Source organism: Protomyctophum bolini (genome assembly GCF_963924005.1).
Source record: "Protomyctophum bolini genome assembly, chromosome: 4".
Taxonomy (NCBI): domain Eukaryota; kingdom Metazoa; phylum Chordata; class Actinopteri; order Myctophiformes; family Myctophidae; genus Protomyctophum; species Protomyctophum bolini.
The window spans coordinates 32,311,517-32,337,830 of NC_137865.1; the positions used below are offsets into that span (position 1 = coordinate 32,311,517).

A 26,314-nucleotide genomic window follows, 5' to 3' on the forward strand; every position below is an offset into this window, starting at 1 on the left:
ATGTTTTACTGTCCATCACTGACTAAATCTTTGTGCTACAAAAAATATCAAATCTGTGTAAGTTGCTTCTCGCTAACTATTCGTGAAAATTCACAGTAAAAAATACCCAGTAAAGTAATTCGCCGAAAAATACACTCCCAAAACATAACATTGAGTGACTCTTTATTATGGTGTTAACCTTTTATTTTTTATTTGTTTAAACAGGCTGTATTTTGCGTGTCTTAAGTACCAGGTCTTATTCCCTAACTTGAGTAAAGTAAAGACCTGGAGGCGTGATCAACACTCAGAATAGCCAAATGGCATTGATCACGCCTCCAGGTCTTTAGTTTACTCAAGTTAGGGAATAAGACCTGGTACTTAAGACACGCAAAATACAGCCCAGTACTGTGACTAAATTATCACAATTGTTTCTTCAAAAGATTTCCTGAATCAAGTGCTAATCAATCCGGTGCTAGTGAGAGTTGCAATGACACTCCTGATTCCTGATATGCACATGCACTAGTCTCACCCTCAACTTATTTGGTGAAGCAGAAAATGTAGCCATTCAGCCATGCTGCAATTGTAGCTCTGCACTAAGACTGCATATAGAGATGCACACACACACACACACACACACACACACACACACACACACACATGCACACATCCACACACACATGCACACACACAATGATAATTTAACTGTGAGAGTGTACAAATGCCTATCTTTTTGCTGGGGATCCTCTGGAACTCCCTCAAGGACCCCTAGGACCCCACTTTGGGAACCACTGGTTTAACCCATGCTTCACGAGGAATCGTGACTTTTTTTCTTCACTTGTTACACCCCCGTTATAGTGAAATATCTCCGCAAGATATAGTTTGTTTTTGTGTCATGTTTATTTCGAATATGCCATTAAAAATAAATAAAAACGTATTCTTATTCTTTGCATTTCCTAATTACAAGGAAGAACAATTAAAATAAATAACTTAAAATATAAGAAAACGAAACAAAGAAAAGGACAAAGGAACTAAGCATATCCGAAGTGAGAAGAAGTAAAAACGTATCTACCCCCACCCCTCTGTAATTACATAATTACTCGCTGACTTCTGTGCTTTAACTTAAACTTAAACTCATTATCAAAATTAATCTCTTCAATTTTATATGCAAAAAACGCATATATAAATAAGAATATGCAACACATATACATAGTATAAACATATATCCATATCATACATAAGCATCTATATTATTAATTATTTTCCTCCTCCCTGTATTTTGTGAAAATCATATTTTTATACCTTACTTTAAACAGATTGATGCTAGAACATTGTTGCTCATCCCTCAAATTGTTCCACAATGTTATACCCCTAATCGAAACACTAACACATTTCATTGTGGTATTTCTGTTTAACATTTAAAATAAAAATTTCCCCTCAAGATAATGCTTTATATAAACGATTTAGTAAGTAAACATGAGTATAAGCCTCTTGGCTCAGCAGAGCCGTTAAATACCCCAGATGGGACTCGAACCCACAATCCCTGGCTTAGGAGGCCAGTGCCTTATCCATTGGGCCACTGGGGCTATATGTAGCTGCTGCATTCCAGCCACCTAACGACCGAGAGAGACACGTCACTGTTCAACTAAATCATTGTGCTGCAAATCAAATCGGTGTAAGTAAGCAACTCCTCTCTAATTATTTGTGAAAATTCACAATAGTTTGCCCAGAAAAATACACTGCCAAAGCACAACATATGGAGTGACTTTATTATAAATGTAATTGTTTTTCTTTTTTTTTACACATAGCGGATTGGTCTAGCATCAGTTACATACAGACATATTACCCCAGACTGTATTATTGTTCCTGTTATGTATATATTTTCCCTCAAAACACACAGAGAATCCTTACATAATAATTATACTAGTCTGTATGTAAACTTGATTTGTGCAGTATCTTGTGGTGCCCACATGGGGGTGCACTTGACTTGAAGGACACAACAGTGTCACAGTGTCAAATGACCCATCCGAACAGCCATTACTATTCATTTAGTGCAGTAGTTCTCAACCAGTGGTCCTTGATTGGTTCCACGTGGTCCCCAGCTAAATGATGGAGAGTTACTAACCAAATGGACCCTTATAGATATGTAACTCTCAACAGTTAAATTATTGTTAAACATCTGCATTAGGCTACTTCATTTTAATTTACACAATTAGAGAATGTAGAAGAGAATCGTTATTTTGATCAAACATTTGCCTGTTATCTCTCCTATCATGGTACCACATCAATACAGCATGGAATTGTGGACACATTTTTATCCAACGACAACAAAATATTCTTTAGTTTTGGGTCTGAGAGAGAGGCTACAGTAAATCTCATCAACCTGTGGTGCGTGGCTCAAATGTTGACTTGGACCTTGTTATGAAGGTCCATCCACTTTCTCTGCTTGTGCTATAATAACTATAATAACTATAATAAATAAACATTTATTTCACACTGTCTTCTTTTTTCTAACTCGAGATGTAGCTTATTCCGTCCCACTGTGCTCTCACAGACAGATATATACAGTATCAAAGCCAAAAGAAACATTTGTGTGTCTCCCTCGGGACCCAAACTAGTGAAAATAGCTACAAAGTTATTTATTTTCTTCTTCTTCTTCTTTTTTAGGGCACCAGCTATTAGCGTATGTTACACAAACATTAAATTCTCATTGACAATTAATGGAAAATTTACGTGTCTGAGAAAATCGGCTATTTTCGTCCTACACAAAGCTACGTCATTGTTACGTCATGAGGATGTACGATGACAAGAGTGTCCCTCACTTCACACAGGTGTGATTTTTTTACATGCACGTAAGAAACAAAAACACTCACTCCATACAATAGAGGGTATGCTCGTGACATCATCATCACACCTGGAAGTTATGCGGGAATGCCTACTGAGTGGCGAAACCTACTTTCTGACAGCCCATATACATCCAACACACACACACACACACACACACACACACACACACACACACACACAAGAGCTACTGTATCTAGTGGTGGGAAGCCGTGCTGGGTGGTATATAGATAGGGTGCGTTTGCTCAGTGTAGTGTTACATTCCGTCTGATCTCTTTAGCAATTAAGAGCTGGGCTTGTATGGAAAGACATTCCTGGCATACCTGACCCACTCCTCGCTGCCCACTAGAAAGACTCCCCCCCCCCCCCTGATTGACATACACACAGACACAGGCATGTACCCACCCCCCACGCTTATACACACAATTACACATAACTACCAGTATATTATGTGTGCTATCACACAAGTGACAAACGCACGCATGCACGCACGCACGCACACACACACACACACACACACACACACACACACACACACACACACGTACAGTCTAAAGAAAGCCAATCACACACGGGGCTGTCGGTTCTGTGCTAATCTCCTTCACATGCTAACAGCAACACTGCAGGATACTGAATCACCAACATACACTTCACCCTCTATGTGTCATAAGAATGTTTCTGTTTCTGAGAGAGAGAGAGTCTGTGAGGAGGAGTTCTGTGAGTCACCACAGTGTTCAACGACACTCTCTCTATTTGTGTGTCTCTCTCTCTCTCTATTTATTTTGCTTCCACTGTTATAATCAGTTAGCTGGAGCAGAACCCCCCCCACCCCTCTTTTCCATGAGAGGAGGAGGAGGTCATGAAATTAGAGATGGGGTAGGGTGGGGTGGTGGTGGTGGTAGGGGAGTTTGCAGGGAGGTTGGGAGCCGAGAGATGAAAGGAATTGTGGCGCTATCATGGTGGAATGTACAAATCCCCCCCCACACAAACACACACACAAAATTTGTATGTCTTTTATGACAGCATATCTCTCTCTCTCTCTCTCTCTCTCTCTGTCTCTTGCAGGAACTTATCGAGGTGGACAGCGATGTGGTCTTTGAATTGGCCTCCTACATCTTACAAGTAAGACTAAATGTGTAGCCTGCCCTGTATGTGTGTGCGTGCATGGTTCGGTTTCGCCTGATGTGTGTTTGATTGTGTTTGATTGTAAGGCCAAATGTCAAATCTATTAAAAGACGTTGAGAACCCTATACCGTGTGTATGTGTGTGTCTGTGTGTGTGTGTGTGTGTGTGTGTGTGTGTGTGTGTGTGTGTGTGTGTGTGTGTGTGTGTGTGTGTGTGTGTGTGTGCGCGCGCGTGCGTGCGTGTTCTCTGTACCCTAGCCCTTTGTTCTGCTTTCTTTCCACTCTTTCCTGTGCACATAATTCAATTCCAAGTCACATTATGACCTTTACTTTGTACCCAAACAGTGCCTGACGTGACGTAAATATCACTATGAATAAATAAATATAGGTCCTGTGTCCTCACAATGAATAAATATAGGTCCTGTGTCCTCACAATGAATAAATATAGGTCCTGTGTCCTCACAATGAATAAATATAGGTCCTGTGTCCTCACAGTATTTATGGGCCAAACGTCTCTCAATATTGTGCCGTTTTTTCTATAAACATCCCAATGCAGTGGTGTGTGTGTTTTTATAGATCTTGATTTACCCCAAGACTTGTTTGTGAGACGTGTCACGTGTTTCATTGTTAAGTGGTAAACTGGGAATTCTTTCCATATCACTCATTAAAGTGTACTGTACTTGTACTGTACTTCAGAGCTGTCTCGCACGCACGCACACACACACACACACACACACACACACACACACACACACACACACACACACACACACACACACACACACTGTGCACTGACTTCATACCCTTCAAAAGAGAAGAGTAGTCCCGCTAATTGTCAAAGGCTTTGATCCCAGTTTTGTCTGTGACAAAACTCTGCATTATCCTACATAAATCTGCAGTGAGACCAGGAGATGTTCTCTGTATATAAAACCTATGCCTTTGTTTCTGGCTAGGCCTAAACCCTGATCATTAAGTTGCAAGTGAAGTGAGTAATTTATACTCTAGACTCTACAGGGGACCTTTGTTCTCTTATGGTTCCAGCATTTAGTTACTAGTTCACAAGAAGGTTACGCACATCTATTTTAGTTCTGGTGCAAGACAAAACAAGTTACAAGATCCAAAAGAAACCTCTCCACACAGCAGCAGCTTGCTACTCCACCAAATTTACTGTGGTAAAACTCAACGTTGGTGGAGCACTAAGTTGTGCTTTTGTCAGTCTCTCTAGTCTTTCCACTGTCTCTTTGTATGTCTCTCTCTCCTCTCACTTTCAGTCTATCTCTCTCTAACGTTCTCTGTGTCTCTCTCTAGTCTTTCTCTTTCCTTGTCGCTGTCTCTTTGTCTGTCTCTCTCTCTCTCTCCTCTCACTTTCAGCCTCTCTCTCGTTCTCTGTGTCTCTCTCTCTTTAACTCTCCCTCTTTCCCTTTCCTCTCTCAGAGTAGGTCATTCCATTAACTGTGATGCTACAAGGTCAGGTTACACACAGAGAGTGACGGTTGAGTGGTTTGTGTGTACGTGCGTATGTGTGTGTGTGTGTGTGTGTGTGTGTGTGTGTGTGCGCGCATGCGTGCACGCTCTTGCTCGTGCGTGCGTACATACGCATGTGCATTTGTTCTGTGCAGGTGCAGTGCTATAATATCAGGTATCTGATCTGCTGGCTTGCAGAGATTTAGCTCCAGATGGAGGCTTAAAATGTCTCTCGCACGCACGCACTTACACACGCACGCTTGCACGCACGCACGCATGCGCACACACACACACACACACACACACACACACACACACACACACACACATGACTATAAAACTATGTGTGCATCAATATCTTTAACTTATACTCTCCCCTCTTTTGTGTTTTTTTCTCTCTCCTCTGTCGCTCCCCAGGAGGCTAAAGGTGACTTCACCAGGTGAGCACACTGTTAATCAGGCCACATAAATATGTCCTGGAAAGACTGTGTGAATGAATGTACAACTCTTAACTGTCCCTTGGGCCAGGGGGGTCAGAGTGCACCACGGTCAGAGAGGGCACTTTGCAAGAATAATGTATGTGAATATTTATTATTTAGTATTATGTCAGATGCCCTTTACTTGGAAGAGATTTTATTTTCTTCTTCTTTTTTTTAGTCTTAAAACGGCTGGTTATATTCAGTCGTTTGAAGAGAGCACTTTGCTAGCACATACTATCAGATGGACGCAAAATACAATCAGATGGACGCTGCAGTGTCCATCTGATTGCCCCTTCTCCTCAGTGACCGGACATTGATGATTGGCATTATGCACCAAGTGACGATGCCCGTTTTTGTGTACGCTGTTTATTAGTGTTTTTTTTATATCAAGGACTTCAGGCCATGGGACTTATCATTGCCATGGTTACAGCTGTCGCCATGGTTACAGCCCCCCAAGCTATGGGTCAAAATTCATCAACCTGTGCGGTTCCATGCATTTCACAGTTGCACTGCGCATCCCACTGTTCAAAGGATTTCGCTTCATGGCACAAGCACGCATCTTTAGGTTGTTATTTAACACAAATAGCACAAACATGTCTGTGTGTCTCTGTGAACTGTGCTCTGCTTCCAGGGAGGGTTGCCAGGTTAGCAGGTTAGAAACAAGTGATGATGATTAAAATGTCTTTATTAGGAAAAGGACCCCTTGAGATGTACCATCTCGTTTTCGAGGGGCTCCCAACATATGTCACAATCATTATTGTACAATAAGCTCATGCGGGCTATTGTTCCAGACTCTATATAGCATTCGGAGATTGTGGAATAGTTGCTATGCGAGACTAGTCAGTTCTTAATCCTGGACGGTAATGGACTAGTAATAGTAATAACTGTAACAATGAGAATATTGTTGGAAACATGTTGAAAACAAAGTTACAATAAAGTGCTAAAATAAAAGATCTTGTCCCATCTAAGTTCACACGCTTGAGTTGTTGAAAAGGCACGGATGTCACCGCGCTTGTATTAATGTGTTGTGTAGTAGGCTAATTTAGTATTGTGCGAGCCAAGCATGGTCATTTTCTTGGATGGAATATCTGCAGACGCTGCCAGAATAAAGTTCAAAACAAACCCATTCACTGACACCGGCACAATGGATGGTCTGGTCAGGACAGGGAGGGAAGGGGAGGGTGGGGACTGGGACTCGCTCACAGTGTGCGATGGTTTTTAATGTGTGTCTGTCAGTGCATGGGGTGGGAGGGAGGGAGGGGGACACAGAGACACAGAGACAATAGCTGACCGCTTGGTGATCAGACTGTCTGGCTGTCTGTCCCCGTGTTGCTGCTTCTACAGAGACACAACTCGTATTATGTCACTCACGGGGGACTGCCTTTGTCTTTTTTAGCTGTTTTGCGAACCTTGCGACCCCCACCTCCCGTCAGCCAAGGTCTGCCGAGAGGAAAAAGGGATCGTGTGTGTGTGTGTGTGTGTGTGTGTGTGTGTGTGTGTGTGTTTGTGTGAGTGCGTGCGTGCGTGTTGAAAGAGAGATCTCCACAGTGCACGACTTCAATCCAATTAAGCACAGAGTTCTCCAATGGAGCGTGACAAGATTTCTTAATCATATGAAGGAGCTTTGTGTGTGTGTGTGTGTGTGTGTGTGTGTTTCCACACACACACATTTTATCAGTTAATGTGTGATTCATGTTTCTAAGCCATATATTTCACTTAGCTCTGGAACATAAAACCGACTCTCTGTGGAGAGAGCAGGTATAGTGTGGCTACAGCCTTTCAGATGCTCTTCTTACACATCATGATAAAGCGAACAGTCCAGCCGTGGCGTGGAGCCGTGGACCCTCTGAGCCCATTTCCTCCTGCCTGAGTTGTAAATAAACATGGCGTCCTGCTGCCTGCCGGTGGCTGGAATGTGACACAGGCTGGACACATTCCTTTTGCCTCCTCTTGGCTCCTATAGGCCTACTGACCCCTCATTCCCGACCCCACCCAAACGTCCAACCACGATGCCCCCCCCCCCCCCCCCCCGTCTCTACATGGCAATTCCACACACTTAGGTAATCGGGGTGCGCACGCTTATCCGACACACCAAAAGTCTGACATGTGCAAATCACCAGTTGTTCCCGACATGCGTTGGTCCGACATGCGTTGGTCCGACATGCGTAGCGTCGTGCTTGCGGTTAGGGTTAGGTTAGGGTTTGGGGTAGGTCCTGGGACTACCAGGGTAGTAATGACTAATGACTGTTGGACAGTTAGTACTGTATGTCATAACGTATGCCTGTACCCAGGTAATCTGCCGTGTCCTTGTTGTTTAGGTTCTGCCTTAAAGTTAAAAGCATACAGTATATACATACACACATTTAAATTGAACAAATGTACAAGAACAGTGGTCATTTAGAGTCTGAAAGTATACTGTAAATGTTAGAGCCTTAAATCTCGCATTCAGACGTTATTGCACAATGCACATGTAGCCAGACAACTATTCCACAATTTGTGCTATATTCTGAGTCTGGAACTACACCTCCCGATATAGGAAGCTGGCATTTCCATTTACTTTACATAAAAAAATATATTTCCATTTCTGCTAAGCAGCAAGCTACAGTGTATATGCTTAGATGATTTCGATTTATATTTGGATAAATTTGCGTGACTGTAAAGACGAAACCGAAGTGGGAAGGAGGCTTCACGTCACGCTATATCTCTTGCTCATGATCAGAGCTGTCGTTGCTCCAGACTGTATGACGGCAACGACAGTCTGGCCACACGTGACTATTGCACATGCAAACTGCTGAAGTTATATTTTTCAGGATTCCATTCCCATTCCCTGCATAGCAGCGTGGAACCCAGGGGTTTTATCGTTGGGTGAGACCAGTGGGCTGTGATCCAGAGCTTTAGATCATTCACTGTCACGTTCTCACACACCCCCCAGCCCTCTGGAGCCTGGGTGGAGGCTGGGATGATGAGTGTCAGGAGGGCCTGCTTTCTAACCCTACCGCAAAAGCAAAGGGAGGCCCGCTTTACTATTAGTAGCAGTAGTAGCGATCCCGCAGGGCGGGGCATTTTCACCTTCTAATACTGACTGGAAACCAATTATATACAGAATGGAAACCAATTATATATAAACCTGGCTGATATACAGTCAATACTGCACTCGCTGCGCCCCTCACTTCACACATGATTTTAAATTAAAAAAAATCAAAAATATCAAAAATAGCGAAAATAGCAGGTGAAGTTCACATCAATCATGACACACTGTGAGCTTCTACATTGGGATTCTTTGCGCAATCCGCACAAATGTTTTGGATTTTGTTTGCGCCCATTTTGTTTACTATGCCACAGAGTATCAGCACACTGTCGGACACTTGCCAAAATGTTGCTCATTTTGGCAAGTGTCTGACAGTGTGCGGGACATTTTCTTTGTTTTTCAAAGATACCCTTTTCTAATATATGCTCTATTGCCCTACACACCAGTCACTAGCCTTCTGAGGTGTGCATCAGCCTTTTGTTAAAAGTTTACTATGCCACAAAATGCGATTATCGATTTTTCGATTAATTGAAAGAGTAACCGATTGAATAATCGCAAAGATAATCGAGTTGCAGCCATCTATCTATCTGTCTCTCACACTCTCACAAAGACTCTCAATCTGACTCCTCCTTCTCTGCCATGGCCATCCCTCTCTCTCTGCAGCTGTTCTCTGCTAGACGACACCCAGTTAGTAGCCAGTTGTGCGTCCAACTCAACTGTCTCAGATAAACGCAGGATAAAGCCTGTCAGCATTGGTCCATCCGTCCCCCTTAACTAATTGTTCTTCCTCTTGCTGTTATTTTTTCCAAACGTTGCTCACCGCTTCCCAGGACAGTTAGTAGGGGAAATTTCACTCTCAAGTCGTCATCGTCTTCATGCTAAACAGCGTTTCTCAAAAACACTACTCAGTATAAAGTTCAGAGGAGGTTAGCTTTAATGCAAAAGTGTTTTGGATGATATCAATCGTGGCTTGGATGAAGATGTTACCGTAGTTGTAGTTTTGTTATTTTTTTTTTGTTTCAACATTCAATGGTCTGTTTCTGTACGAGAATATTGCATTTGTGGGTATGGGTTGGGTGCAGGTCTTTTTTCCGACAGCATATTGATCCGAAACCTCAATCCTAACCTAACCCTAACCGCAAGCACGGGAGCAGCGCATGTCGGACCATCGCTTTTTCGCATCGCAGCGAATGTCCCCCCGCTGCGGATCGGACCGTTGCCCCGTCGGCTAGAATGCTGTCGGAAAAAAGGCCGCCTCCCGTATGGGTTTTGTAATTGAATTGTGTATGATAAATTGGACAAAGCCATTCAGACAGAGTCACAGATCTCAGATTTCGGTCTTGCGCTCAAAGGCATTATTTCATATCGGTTTCAGTATGACAGACAGTAGTGTGACATGTTGTGGTTGAATTGTGTATAAACTTCTGTGGCTTTTTTGGATGTGGTTGTATAGGCTTGTTCTCACATGTCGGTGGTCTGTCTGTCTCTCCTTTCCCAGCAATGACGTGACCAGGGGGGACCTGAAGAAGCTACCCGCTCTGCCCACTCAGGCCCTGAAGGACCACCCCTCACTGGCCTACTGGTGAGAGACCACCACCACCATCTCTCTGTCTTTTTGTCTCTCTATCTCCCTCCCCCTCTCTCTGTGTCTCTCTCTCGTCATCTCTCGTCTGGTTCCCTCCCTTTCTTATTTTCTGCCTCTGTATACCTCTCTCTCTCTCTCTCTCTCTCTCTACTTTTGCACACTCTCTCTGTATATCCCGCTTGTCCTTTCTTTGTCTCTCTCTCCCTTTCTCTTTCCCTTTCACTTTCTGTCTCTCTATAACACACCCTTTCTCTCGCTCACTGTCCCTGTCTCCCTTCCTCTCAATTCAATTCACATCGAATCAATGTGCGTTGTGACCCATATTACGAATGTATCAAATTTAAGAAAATACACTTCACTTAGGGCTGCAACAGTTAATCGAACAAATCGATGTAATTGACTATACAAAAGATAACAGAAAAATACAATAATGACTAAGAAAATGATTGACAGTTGCAGCCCTACGCTCCGTCGTTATCAACCCCTCTCTCTTTCTGATACTACTTTTGTATTTCTTCACCTTTCCACGTCTTTAATTGGGTGTTTGTGTCCTGTGCAGTGAGGACCGGGTCATAGAACATTACAAGAAACTCACTGGGCAGTCCAGAGGACAAGCTATTGTCAAGTAAGAACACGACACAAGACTTACACGTTTTACAGTAATTATCTCAACATGTACAGATTTATTTGAATTGTGTGTGTGCCTCATGTCTCTCTTTTGGCTTTCTTATTGACAGTTATATGAGCATCGCAGAGTCTCTGCCCACATATGGAGTACATTACTACGCTGTAAAGGTAGCGTTTTACCACTGTTCCCTACTCTCTCTCTCACACGCACACATTGTTTTTCGTCCGCCCTGGAGTTCAGAGTGGGTGCATGAGCTGTTTCTGCTTCTGTCACACAGATGTAGTATAGAGGATTTCATTTGAATGAGTTGTTGTTCATTTCTCTGTGGCAGGACAAGCAGGGCATCCCGTGGTGGCTGGGTCTGAGCTACAAAGGCATCTTCCAGTATGACCACCAGGACAGGGTCAAACCCAGGAAGGTGAGGCACTAGACTTCACTACTTCACTACTTCACTTCACATCCGTCTCTCAGTGCTAGCCCAGTGGTTCCCAAACCTTTTAGCCCATGACCCAACTTAGCGAAAATGGTCCATCTACAAGCTCACAATGTGTCGCGCGTTGTGAGCTTGTGTGGATCGGCTATTTTCACTACTAAAACTTTGGTTTCAATTTTTATTTCTTCTCAAGAAATTACTATTATAGAAATCATTTAATTTGGCATTAATTCATGAAAACCTTAGCTTTTTTGGCATCCTCGCACAATCCGTCCGTCCACTCCACCTTCACTACATCTCTGATAAATGGTCCTCGCCCCCTCTTTCCCCTCTTCTCCCCGTTCCCCCCTCTCTCTCTGTCCCGCCGCCCCTCTCTGTCTGTCTCCTAATCTGTCCCCCTCTACCTCCCCCACTCTCACACAAATTCACAAACTTTCCTCTATCCATTTTCCCCCCTTCCTTCCGCCGTGCGTCTCACTGTCACTACCTCCCATCGCCCCGAGAGTTTCCACCCGTGTGACTCACAGAGTATTGTCACTGTGAGTAATGCAAACAGTCCTCCGTCCTCCCAGTCCTCTGTCATCTGAATGTGTTTAGTCTGGCAGTGCTCTTCATTTCCTCCATGCTCCTCTGAAGGTGGCCATCTTCCCTCTGTGTTGTCCATTAGCACAGAATATGCAGCCTGAGGGGCATTCGGCCTTGTTTCACCGGGTGTTGATGAGGGGAACAACAAAGGGAGGCCTCCCCAAGGCCTCCCCTCACGTGTACTGTAACATAATACATGTATGTATCCTATACATGTATGTACGTGTGTGTGCACATGTAGCCTACGTGTACTAGTGTGTGTGCATGCGTGCGTGCATGTTCTGATTAGTACATTCCACTCTGACCACAGAGGCTCATTCCCCCCGTCTCCCAAATCCCGCGGTTGCCTAGGTGTTACATCACCATGGAGACAGGAAGAGAATGCGGTGCAATTTCATCCATTTACCTCAGCACACACACACACACACACACACACACACACACACACACACACACACACACACACGGCGCACACGCACATGCACACACACCACAGTAAGATCAAGGCAGGGGGAATGTTGTGCTTATCTTTACTCCAGACTCCATGGAAAGGTCACCTTTCCTCATTGTGTCTTTTATACATATATGTATTTATATCCTCTGGTGGCAGACTCCGTCAAAGCTGGCCTTTCATGTTTTTCACGTATAACACAAGTAGAAAGGGAGGAGTAGAAAGAGGGATTTAATCTTCTTCCCACACGATTACTTATCGAGCATTTGGCTTCCATGGCAACTACCGGAGTGGTATTTATCCATTCTGTTTTTACTATATGTCTCTGTCTCTCCGTCTCTCTCTGTCTCTTTCTCTCTCTTTCTCTCTCTCTCTCTCTCTCTCTCTCTCTCTCTCTCTCTCTCTCTCTCTCTCTCTCTCTCTCTCTCTCTCTCTCTCTCTCTCTCTCTCTCTCTCTCTTTCAGACATACAGTACACACACACACACAACAAACTCAGAGATAGGGAAGCGCAGGCCCATGCCCGACCGAGTGAGACTGGGCCTCCTTGTCACAAAAGGCTGATTGTATTCTAACTTTCTAAGGCACTTGAGCGAAAAGGGATTTTGTGGACTTCATGTCCTGTTAGTGCAACATCATCACATGGCAGACTTTATCCTCCAACACAGCAGGTCACAACCAAATGGACCCTTATGGGTCCCTAACGGGTCCTTTATCCCCCAACACAGCAGGTCACAGCAGAAACACACAAGAACAAGTGGAGGGGGGTCTAGTCTAGACCTAAAAAAATTAAGACATTTCTTCAGGCAGGTGGTTGTATAGAGCAGTGGTTCCCAAAGTGGGGTCCGGGGACCCCCAGGGGTCCTTGAGGGAGTTCCATCTAAATGATAGTTTGGGAACCACTGGTATAGAGATAGTCAGAAAGGTTAGCTGAAGCCTAGTATAGTACAGACAGCCTGTGTTTTAACCACCAACGCTTTAACTCACCAAGACTACATTAAACTTAAACACACAAATGGCTTAGTCAGTCTTCCACCCCAAAAAGGTTTTCAATGCTCACACTCAAAGTTGGAGCATTTCAACCTATAGCGATGAGTCGATGCAGCGGGCCTCGTGTTTGGTCCGACGTACTAACAGTCCGACCAAAAACCTACCTACACAGCCACGGGTTACTTTTAACCTGCCCCTCATGTCGAGAGCCACGGGTTAGTTGTAACCGTCCACGCATGTTGGGAGCAACGGTGTTGTCGGACTAATGCATGTCGGACTGTATAGTATGTCTAACCAAGGTATGATGCCCACCCGGGCCTCTACCAGGCGATATGTCACGGTACATTATTAGTCATGCACGGTATCTCTCTGCACATCAGACGCCGTTGACCAGGTGACTGGTCAGTGTTTTAATTAGTCACACAGTTCCTCTACCAGGAAGTCACGGCTGAGTCAGACCTTGGAGATGTCACCACCTAACTAACTGCACTGACTCAACCGGACCATTGTGAGACAAAACATCTGTTATTGGAAATTTGGGATTTGACAAGTGGAACCATGGAAGTAGTTTGTCACGATAATGAGTCTTTAATTTACTTCTCAAAGCAGAACCTCTTTGTGTTTTATTAGCTGGAATTATTTTTTACCGAGAGGGACATCCTGTTGTTACTAAACACACACCGTCCCACTGCTCTCCGGGTGTTTATTTGGGAATGTTTAAATACTTTCCCCTTTCTGCCTCTCGCCCTACCGCAGACAAGACATCACACACACACACACACACACACACACACACACACACACACACACACACACACACACACACACACACACACACACACACACACACACACACAGGAGGATTTACAAGTGAACCACACACAGTTAAAATGCCCTGCTTAGTGAGTTCTGACTCATTTAAGCAGAGATTATGGGTTTAAGCATTGACTAGCTAACTGCAAGAGAGCAGACAGTGCCTGTTAAGTATCACCAAGAGGGATTGCATTCAAAACCTGACAGAAATCACTGCTATGTTGTTCTAATTTTCTCAGGCTACATATTCAGTACTTTGGTCTTCATGGGTCCATAACATGCACACACATACACTAACACATACACATGCACACACACACACACACGCACGCGCGCACACACACACACACACACACACACACACACACACACACACACACACACACACACACACACCACACACACACGGTCAGCTACTACTTCCTTTAAAACAATACACAACATAGCTCATTGTGTTATTCGTGTTTCCATCAATGATCCGCCACACAAACACACACACATATACACACTCACACACAAACAGCAGGAAGGGGCTGTGGGTTGGGTCAGTGCCTCCATGACGACACGCCTGTAATGGGGTGGGGGGTATTTTTACTTTACTGGAGTATTTCCAGTTGTCAGTACTTTTACTTCTACTCCACAACATCTCAGAGCCAAATATTGTACTTTTACTCCTTATTTTACTTTTACTAGAGTTACTTATACTCATATAACCACATTAACCACTTCAGCAATAATATATACATTTTGTGCTATACATGTGCTATTTAAAAAATATTTTTTAGAATTTTAAAACTTGTGAAATGCGACATTCTGCATAATGAGTACTTTGTACTTTTGGGACTTTAACATATTTTGATACCAATACAATACTGTACTTTTTCTAGGGGTGCTTACGTTGGTTAGACATACTAACAGTCCGACAGGCATTAGTCCGAATACACCGTCGCTCCCAACATGCCTTTGCAAATAACCAGTGGCCGGTTACAACTGACCCATGGCTTCCGACATGCATGGCAGGTTAAAACTAACCCATGGCAGGTTCAAACGAAACCCGTGGCAGGTTAAAACTAACCCGTGGCGGCCCCAGATGGTTAGCTCAACCGTCTGGGCACCTAGGCTGCTGAGCCAGCCTGACGGCGTGCCGCAGGTTCGACTCCAGATCCCGCCGGCCTTTGCCACGCGTGTCTTCCCCCCATCTCTCTCTCCCCATTTCCTGTCAGACTATTTTCATCCTATCAAAAAAGACAAAAAAATCGGGTTGTGTTTTGGGCAGGCTGTCGGACTAATGAGTACGTGGGACCAAACACATGCACACTGGCCTTGGGTACAAGACGTTCCCCAGGGCTTCCACTGAGGCCTGTGCACTGTCTTGGCTCTTCTTTTCATGCACGTTACAGAGTTGGAAACACACTTTTTTCAAATAAATAACAGAAACCACCGCATAGCCTTGAAAACCCACCAAAACCCTCCATGACCTTGTTGTCCTCGTACTGAATCTGGTGTTTTGACATACTACGCCACACAATAAAACCACAAATAATCTCCACATAGCCACAAATAATCTCCAGTCATATGTTTATGTACAGTATGTATTTGTGTGCCATTGTGTATGAACTTGACAGTCGGAAGGAACAACATTGACAATACACACACACACACACACACACACACACACACACACACACACACACACACACACACACACACACACACACACACAGTGCTAGCCCAAATAACAAGACACACCCATTGGCACAGAATGTCCTCCCGAAAAGGGAAAGAGCCAGTGCGTGCATGCGTGTCTCTATCAGATATTAGTCTCAGTCTATTCACAGTCTGTCAGGACAAATACAAAAGACACACACTGTACGTACAATGGGCTTTATGTAATTTAAACCTTCTATGGAGCACTACAATAATTAAGGCCCCAAATCACTGCTTTTAACTGGGCGGCCTCCCGTGCCGAAAGAAAAAATTAAAAACGGGCGCCCCATTCTGTTTTTGCTCGGTTTTACTGTAATATATATATATATATAATTGCCATTATTCCATGCCCCCAAATGGGGGAATGTGTCGCGAATTTGTCCGGTGACCGTGTTTGTAACCTCATTGTGTTGCATAGCCAAACGTCGCCTATACACACACAGTATAGCATTATTGCGTTTGATTCGTAACATTCGTTTCATTAGTGAGTGTCGTTGGGTGCAGTGCTTGTTAAGCACGGCATCAACCTTTTGTTTGGCTCCAGACTCAGTGTACTGGTGCTGGTGAGGACAGGCCCTAGTGATGTCGTGCCTTGAAGCTGTTAACGAACACTCTGTACTGGTGCTGGTGAGGACAGGCCCTAGTGATGTCGTGCCTTGAAGCTGTTAACGAACACTCTGTACTGGTGCTGGTGAGGACAGGCCCTAGTGATGTCGTGCCTTGGAGCTGTTAACGAACACTCTCCTTATCTCCCCTTGCCCAGGTCTGTCTGTGGCCAACACATACACACACACGCGTGTGCCGTGCACTCACATAACACATTTTTGCACACAGCAAATGTACCCAGCCCACTATTTTTAGCACCATGCTACATTAGCACGTCATGCTACATTAGCAGCCATACTGCTGCACACTGTAGTGTGCAGCAGTAATGTTGATAAGGCCACAGATTTTCCACACTCACATATGCAGTCACAAGCATGTAGCCCCACTAACACAGTCACGCGCACATGCACGCACACACACACACACACACACACACGTGACATGTTTACATACTATTTTCCAGAATACAGTACATGTCGCACCTCCCTCCCCTTTTTCATTCTTCCTCCCACCTCTCTCTCTATTGTTTTCCCAGGCTGTTAAAATTCCTTGGCTGTGCCCCCTCCTCCATTCCCCCCTCCATCCCCCCTTCATCCCCCCCACACATTCTGTTTTTTCCCCTGGTCCTCCGTGCTCCTGTCATTCCTCCTGGTCCTCCGTGCTCCTGTCATTCCTCCTGGTCCTCCGTGCTCCTGTCATTCCTCCTGGTCCTCCGTGCTCCTGTCATTCCTCCTGGTCCTCCGTGCTCCTGTCATTCCTCCTGGTCCTCCGTGCTCCTGTCATTCCTCCTGGTCCTCCGTGCTCCTGTCATTCCTCCTGGTCCTCCGTGCTCCTGTCATTCCTCCTGGTCCTCCGTGCTCCTGTCATTCCTCCTGGTCCTCCGTGCTCCTGTCATTCCTCCAGACTTCAACCTTCCTTGCCTGGTTTTCCTCCCCGCCTTACAATTGGGTCTGCTTCACTTTTTGCCCGTTTGTTGTCGCCCAAGCATCACACTATCAGTGTGTGTGTGTGTGTGTGTGTGTGTGTGAGAGTACGTGCATGAGAGAGTGTGCTGATAGTTGCCGTTCCTCCCATGCATGCAGCAGTATTAAACTATACCTAATACTCTCCTTTCGTAACAAGAAGCAGACGACTCAGGCATTGTGTGCATGCGTGTGTGCATGCGTGCGTGCGTGCGTGCAGGAGAGGAGGGATCTGACTAAACAAAGCAAAAGCCACTTCAACCCCAAAACCCCCCCCCCCACCCCACCCCTTTCATCACCCCTCCCCTGACCCCACTACAAACACACACACACACACACACACACTTGCACGCACACACACGCGCCTCCAAGCCACATCGCCCAGAGCAGGAAGTGTTGTCCCTCGGGGAGGGAGGAGGGGTCAGGAGGAGGGGAGGGGAACGCTTCAAACGCCCCCTCCTCCTCCCCCTCCACCCACAGCAACAGGAGAGGAGGAAAACTTTACTTCTCACACTCACACTCTCTCTCTCTCTCGCTCCACTAACACACTACACACACACACACACACACACACACACACTACACACACACAACCAGTCTCGCCTACAGATGGCGAACACCAGCCAACTCAGAACTCTGTGTTCCACTATGCCTGGGAGGATTTAAGACACACATTTCAAGACGCAGTGGAATAAAGTCTTTTTTCGAGGGGGGAGTTTTCTCACCCAGCAGCCATGGGGTTGTTTGGAACCAGTTGAAGAGTTTTCTGAAAGGTGGGACAGAAGAGAGGAGCTGGCGGCAGAAAGCCTCATCTCTCTCTCTCTCTCTCTCTCTCTCTCTCTCTCTCTCTCTCTCTCTCTCTCTCTCTCTCTCTCTAGAGTGAGGTCATCTAGTCCAGGGGTTTCAGTTGTAGATGAGACCGCCTGAGGTCTGGACCTGATCAGAGAGAGCCTCAGTCGAGGTCCCCTCTATCCCCACCCACTGCTCCTTCATCATCATCCTTGTCTTCTTCCGTTCCCTCCTCCTCCATTCGTTGCGTTTTTTTTTCCTTCTCTGAGTTGGAACCCTTCAGTGGAGGTACTACTGCACACGATACTGGGACGTTAACTGGAGTCTTGTTTGGATTGTTCTTTTTTTCCACTGGTGTTCTTCTGCTTGAGCCCACGCTGAAGACTGTGTCTCCCTGTGTGTGTGTTTGTGTGTGTGTGTGTGTGTGTGTGTGTGCGTGCGCGTATGTGCGCTCCCGCAAACCTCAGGTGTTCCAATGGCGTCAGCTGGAGAACCTCTACTTCAGAGAGAAGAAGTTTTCGGTGGAAGTTCACGACCCCAGAAGGTAAATATATGTCACGCTTCTTGGAGCTCGCCGTCGTCACATTTCTCTCCTGCTGCTACATTACGGTCGGTTTGTTCCTATTCCCAACGGTGTGATATATAGATCGCAGTTGTGAGAATGTGTGTTGAGAGAATGATTGAGCTTTGCCTTGGGAACATCCCAGAGAGGCTCTCGGACAATTGATTCATTCCACCGCTGTTAACGGCAATAATTTAATAACAACTTTATTTGTTTATAGCGCCTTTCATAGAATGTTGCTTATAGTGCTTTGCAATATTGACAATGGTCAGTGTAAGTGTAAAAAGCGAAAAACTGACAAATATGCAATTTTCTTTCTTTGCTGGAACAGGAACAGCTGTTTTATCTCAGCTTACATGCTCAAATTGGTTTCATAGTGTCGGATGGAGAAAGCAAGCTTTTGGCTAGCTTTTAGCAGACTGCCAGGCTTAGTGCTTTCCCCTGGATTTATGTCTGCTGGCCAGTAGCTCTTTATACTGCGGGCCAAATACTGAGCTGGATGTTTAGAACCAAACCACATACAGTAATGTACAGCGTGGGATCTGTTTTGGTTGGAAACCGAGCTAGATATGGGGGGGTCTCCCCCTGACACAGATTGATGGGCTGATTATTAATACATACAGTACATTCATAAACGCACGCACGCACACACGCACGCACGCACGCACACACACACACACACACACACACAAAAAGTGAGCCCTCGAAAGCTAACCGCAGAAGGATGGATGACCGTGTGTGATAGCTGCTTGATGGAGGAAGTGACCTCTCCTATGTTTATTTAACATGCCTACATTATGTGGAGTGTTATTCTACAGAGACAGAGGGGGGGGGGGGGGGGAGCAGTGGTGTTCTCTGTTTTAGGTAGCCAGTCATTAGAGTGAGCTGGCCTGTTGCTGGGTCACAGGTGTGTGTTTGACTCTGAGTGTAAACGTGGGAGACAGCCTCTCTCTTATTTCTTATTTCAAAATGCCTGCCTACTGTACCTACTGTATACTGTACCTACTGTATACTGCTATCAGCAGTAGTGTAGTCATGGGAGATTAATCGGCAAACACATCAGTATCGGACGATTCTAGTTGTTTCTTTATTATTCGGCATCGATCCGATTCATTAACATAAACAAGCCCAAAGTAACAGCTTGAACAGATCTCACAATACAAAATAATAAGGTATTAAATGTAAATCTGACTTGCCTAAGCCTGCAGTGCAGATACCCTGTTACATGTATTTTTCAGAATGGACAAAATTATTATATTTCTTAATAAAGAATGAGATCATATCATCATTGGTAATATCGGTTATGGTCCATAACAGAATTTAATTATATCAGATATCGATATCGCCCAAAATGTCTCATCGGCACATCCCTTGCCAGTAGGCAGCGGCACGGCAGTGGTTCAGGGGTAGAGTTCGATCCCGGGCACCCCCACAACGTTCGTGTCAAAGTGTCCTTGAGCAAGACTCTGGACCCTCCAATTGCGTGTGTGAATGGGTGAATGTAATGCACAATCTATGTACAGTGCTTTGGGATAAAAGTGCTATATAAATGCATTTAGCAGTAGCAGGCATTAGTAAGGGTGCATGTGTTTGGTCCGACGTACTACCCAAAACCCAACCATAAACCTAACCTGCCTAACCTGCCACAGGTAACCTGCCACAGGTTAGTTTTAACCGGACGCACATGTCGGGGGCAACGGTGTTGTGGGACTAATGCCTGTTGGACTGTCTAACCAACGTATGCACCCCATAGAGCGGTGGTAGAATAGCGGTACTACTAGTAGTACTGATGAGGTGTACTAGCTAGTTGTATTCAGTGTATATAAGGAGGCCTTGTGTCCGCTCCCACTGTAGGGCGTCGGTGACCCGGAGGACGTTTGGCCACAGTGGCATCGCCGTGCACACCTGGTACGCCTGCCCGGCGCTCATCAAGTCCATCTGGGCCATGGCCATCAGCCAGCACCAGTTCTACCTGGACCGCAAGCAGAGCAAGGTCAGTCCTACGCACGCACACACGCAAGCACACACACACGCACGCAGACACACACACACACACACACACACACACACACACACACACACACACACACACTGCACCGTAGTATTGAGCCTCTAACATCGGTGCGTCGTTCAATCCAGCTCAATCTGAGCCGTAATTCAGAGAAAAACGGCTATGAAGATCTGCGGCCCCAGCATTGTTTGCGGGCCGCCATCTTTGGGAGGGCAAAACACAGCGAGCTCAGAGTTGCCTACCGACCGATGTGAAATCATATAAAGCCCAAAAACATGTTAAAGGCGTTTGTGGCGCCACGGGATTTCATTAAAAACACGTTAATTTAGTCCTTAGCGTTCAGAGCCTTAATCTAAAACTGGAGTCTGAATAGGCCTTAAGTATAGTGTTGTTTTGAAATGAAAGTGACCAGGACTGTTCCTCTCTCTCTCTCCGTCCAGTCTAAGATCCACGCGGCTCGGAGTCTCTCGGAGATGGCCATGGACCTGACTGAGACGGGAACCCTGAAGACCTCCAAGCTGGCCAACATGGGCAGTAAGGGAAAGATCATCAGCGGCAGCAGTGGTAGTCTGCTCTCCTCAGGTCAGCGTGAGTGTGCGTGAGTGTGCGTGAATATGTGTGTGTGTGCGTGAATATGTGTGTGTGTGTGTGTGTGTGTGTGTGTGTGTGTGTGTGGGTGGGTGTGGGTATGGGCGTGCGTGCGTGCATGTGTAGGGGAACATGTGTGTGTTTTTGCACATGTGAGCTGAAATCTAGAGAGACAGAAACAGCTGCTTTCGGACAGAGGGCATTGATTCTGAGAGGAATGCTTTGATACACAAATATGCACACACACACACACACACACACACACACACACACACACACGCGCGCGCACACACATACACACGCATGCACAGAAGCACACCCCTCCCAGTCTTATTTCTGTATGTACAGTATAGAAAAGGACCCCCACCCTCCGTCCTTGTCATCCCTTACCCATCCACGCTGTGAGGCCCCCTGCCTCTAAATTTAGTGTGTGTGGGAATGAGAGGGGCAGCGGCACTGGAACTGTTGATGAGTGGACAGAGCAGAACAATGAGTCCATCTGTGTAGGAGGACGTAATGAGGTTGTAAAACAGAACAAGAGACAGAGAGAGAGAGAGAGAAGAGAGGACAAAAGTATTTAGCACCCAGGACTTTCATACAGTATGTCATCCCTGCTGGACAAGCTGGTAACAACATAACAAATAGTACGGTGCGTGCATTATCTGGGCGCAGTGCTGGTGCAAAGCAGTGATATTTACACCCTGAATAATTCGTGTGTGTGTTTTTTAAATAAATTAGACCAATGTGTCCCATTCCTTTTAAGAGCCATTGGTGCGCTTTGAACCTTGGTGCATGTGTTAGTTAAATGACAGACATTATAAATATTGTGATTTATTAATAATGTGACTTGTATTCTTAAGCATTACAGAGACACGGTGGTCTGTGTGTGCTGTGCATCCTTGTGTCAGAGTTGACTTTTAACTTAGACAGATGAATAAAGCGGTGCAAATAGCTTCGAGAGTATTTGAAGACATGGCTGTATTTTGCGTGTCTTAAGTACCAGGTCTTATTCCCTAACTTCAGTAAACTAAAGACCTGGATCAAACTAAAGACCTGGATCAATGCCATTTGGCTATTCTGAGTGGCCAAAGAGCATTGACCACGCCTCCAGGTCTTTCGTTTTCTCAAGTTAGGGAATAAGACCTGGTACTTAAGACAAGCAAAATACAGCCCTTTAATGTAATAAAGAGTACGCTGCTACTAATTGAAATAAATCCACTCCTTTTCTCCTCACTGCCTGTCTCCGTGCAAAAGAACACACACCAAGGCACTTACCCAATGCATTATATTTATAAGCTTACCCAGATCATTATTGTTGCAAGTTTGCAACCTCAGCGCAGAGTCCCTCAAAAATGTCATCTACCATGTTGAACATGCGTGCTATTGTGATGAAATTCGATGGATTTAGATTTTTGATGAATACTTCGGGGCTGGTCTTTGTGCAAAGCACGGTTGGATGTCGCTATGACGACCAGCTACATTGAGGGGGTTCTACCTAGAGTGAAAAACCAGCTCAGTGGCCTTGTGGGTAGAGTGTCCTCCCTGAGCCTGGGAGGTCGGGGTTCGATCCCCGGCCGGGTCATACCAAAGAATCTGAAAAATGCGGCCCAATGCCTCCCTGCTTGGCACTCAGCATCAAGTGTTGTATTGGGGGTGAATCCATGCGGCATTCCGTGCGACATCATGTTCAGACGGTGTACTTGCACATCATGTCCAGGGGGTATACTTGCACATCTCCTCCTGTGGCCTCACACTACAGAAACAGGAGATATAGGCTCCTGCCCTATGGGCCTCATGGCTCGGAATTACGGCTAACTTACCTAGAGTGAAAAACGAAGTAGCTGGTCCCAAAAGAGACTAGAGTCGAGTCAGTACCATCAGTACCACCGTCAGTACCATCAGAAACAGCTTTAATTCTTTCCCCTCAGTCATTATTTTCTTGAACTCTTTGACCAAGAGATAGTAACAGTTCAATGACAAAATAAAATCCATCCATCCATCCCCCTTCCTCCGGGAATGACAGGGCTAGACATGCAAAGCACCGTGTCAGGAGTAACAGGCCAGTGTGTTGTATGTTGTGACGTGCATGGCTGCAGGGGTCAGCTATTTCAAGTGCAGCCCAGCCATACTGACAACTTGCTAAATCAATTACAGTCCCATGGCAGGCAGCATCCTTGACCGGTGCTAATGTCTCTCACGCTTGCTCTCTAATGTCATGTCAATGGGTTCTGCCATGTTGTGTGTGTGTGTGTGTGTGTGTGTGTGTGTGTGTGTGTGTGTGTGTGTGTGTGTGTGTGTGTGTGTGTGTGTGTGTGTGTGTGTGTGTGTGTGTGTGTGTGTGTGTGTGTGTGTGTGTGTGTGTGTGTGTGTGTGTGTGTGTGTGTTTGTGTGCGTGTGATTCATTTAGTCAGTTACTGCGAGAGTGGTGCTAGTGGTCTAGAGTGGTGCTAGTGGTCTAGAGTGGTGCTAGTCAGTGGTGGAAAAAGTACAAAAATATTTTACTTAAGTAAAATACTGATTCTCTACTTGAAAATTACTTAAGTAAAAGTACAAAGTGCCCATTAAGAAAGTTACTTAAGTAAAAGTATAAAAGTACCTCAAATAAAATGTACTTAAGTACAAAAATTTACCTGGCGTAAAATGTACTTAAGTATAAAAGTAAAAATTACAAAGTACAAGTACAAAGTACAAAATACAAAATTATTTTCAAAATGAATACAAAGAAATGAATTTCCAAAATTGTCATCCTGTCAAAAGTGGCTTTATTCCAAAAAATACTGAAAATACAGAACCCCCAACAGCATACATCGTGTTGGGAAAGTTCTTTTTTTTTAGGAACTATAGTTCAGTTCACAGTTCAACATTTTTTAAATGAACTAGTTCCGTTCATAGTTCATCATTCCAAATTTTGAAAAATGAACTATTATAGTTCTTTTTCGTTATTTTTTTGCTTTAATTTTTATATATTTTTTACATTTTACAAAAATTGCTCTTTTGCAATGTGAAATGCCACCGAATTATTTTTCCTTCTCTATATGGGCTTTTGCATGCTTTTATTGTGAAGGCAAAAGTTTCTGAACGTTCTCAGAGCCTGCATCTCCGCATGCTGGGGTTGGCTGATCTACAAGCTCACAACGTGTCCGGACGCGACGAGTTGTGAGCTTGTATATCGGCTATTTTCAGCACGGAACACTTTGTACGGCGAAGAATAAATTAGGCTTCACTGTGGAAGAGAGATGTCTTTTGTTGGCCGTTCGTGGCGATATTATGGACACGTACCTCCTCGAAGCGATAATAACCAACTAAGCTATTGGAAGCTATTTTTCGTGGCACATTATGTGTGTACAACAACAAGTTCCCTCAGTGTTTGTGTTAGGAGTTGGGACAGTGTCTGCTGTCTGTCAGCGTGCATGATCATCATGCAGTAGCTAGATGCGCGCTCCAGTGACGGCTGAGAAAGATTAGTTAATTTGTGTCGGATAGGGACTTATTGGTTGGTTTTCCGCTAAATATTAAGGCATGTTTAATGCATCCATGTTGAATGCGTGTGACAAAACAACACAGTGTGTGCGTCTTGCAGTCTTCAAAGCAGGCCAGGCAGCAGAACACAACTCCGCCCCCTATTATCTGAGAGTGGAGCAGCCCTGTTCAATTCTCAACTGCGCATTCCTCCAGTAAGACAAATATAAGATTTTATTATTTAATTTGTAGCGAGTAACGAGGTGTTCGATTTTAAATATAGCGCATTAAAAGTACGATTTTTTCCTTGTAAATGTAACGAAGTAAAAGTAAAAATACAGCAAAAGAAAAGTAGTCAATAAAAGTACAAATTCTCCAAACTTGTACTTAAGTACAGTAACGAAGTAATTGTACTTCGTTATTTTCCACCACTGGTGCTAGTGGTCTAGAGTGGTGCTAGTGGTCTAGAGTGGTGTTAGTGGTCTAGAGTGGTGCTAGTGGTCTAGAGTGGTGCTAGTGGTCTAGAGTGGTGCTAGTGGTCTAGAGTGGTGCTAGTGGTCTAGAGTGGTGCCTAGTGGTCTAGAGTGGTGCTAGTGGTCTAGAGTGGTGCCTAGTGGTCTAGAGTGGTGCCTAGTGGTCTAGAGTGGTGCTAGTGGTCTAGAGTTGTGCTAGTGGTCTAGAGTGGTGCCTAGTGGTCTAGAGTGGTGCTAGTGGTCTAGAGTGGTGCTAGTGGTCTAGAGTGGTGCTAGTGGTCTAGAGTGGTGCTATAGTGGTCTAGAGTGGTGCCTAGTGGTCTAGAGTGGTGCTATAGTGGTCTAGAGTGGTGCTAGTGGTCTAGAGTGGTGCTAGTGGTCTAGAGTGGTGCTATAGTGGTCTAGAGTGGTGCTAGTGGTCTAGAGTGGTGCTAGTGGTCTAGAGTGGTGCTATAGTGGTCTAGAGTGGTGCTAGTGGTCTAGAGTGGTGCTAGTGGTCTAGAGTGGTGCTAGTGGTCTAGAGTGGTGTTAGTGGTCTAGAGTGGTGCTAGTGGTCTAGAGTGGTGCTAGTGGTCTAGAGTGGTGTTAGTGGTCTAGAGTGGTGCCTAGTGGTCTAGAGTGGTGCTATAGTGGTCTAGAGTGGTGCTAGTGGTCTAGAGTGGTGCTAGTGGTCTAGAGTGGTGCTATAGTGGTCTAGAGTGGTGCTAGTGGTCTAGAGTGGTGTTAGTGGTCTAGAGTGGTGCTAGTGGTCTAGAGTG

At 45.1% G+C, this 26,314-nt stretch overlaps 1 protein-coding gene across 13 annotated transcripts in view; it reads left to right on the forward strand.

Moving 5' to 3' along the window:
- The window catches only part of frmd4a (FERM domain containing 4A), a 165,938-nt gene that overhangs the window by 112,940 nt on the left and 26,684 nt on the right, over positions 1–26,314 (forward strand). For 9 of the 13 annotated variants that reach the window (XM_080762548.1, XM_080762552.1, XM_080762553.1 and 6 more), the window contains exons 6-14: positions 3,886–3,942; positions 5,826–5,848; positions 10,414–10,497; positions 11,060–11,125; positions 11,238–11,295; positions 11,460–11,546; positions 18,931–19,006; positions 20,876–21,018; positions 21,477–21,624. In XM_080762548.1, the coding sequence (XP_080618674.1) occupies positions 3,886–3,942; positions 5,826–5,848; positions 10,414–10,497; positions 11,060–11,125; positions 11,238–11,295; positions 11,460–11,546; positions 18,931–19,006; positions 20,876–21,018; positions 21,477–21,624 (742 nt within the window). The remainder of the gene's footprint in view (positions 1–3,885; positions 3,943–5,825; positions 5,849–10,413; positions 10,498–11,059; positions 11,126–11,237; positions 11,296–11,459; positions 11,547–18,930; positions 19,007–20,875; positions 21,019–21,476; positions 21,625–26,314) is intronic. The other 4 variants (XM_080762550.1, XM_080762551.1, XM_080762555.1 and 1 more) reach the window with 1 other exon arrangement.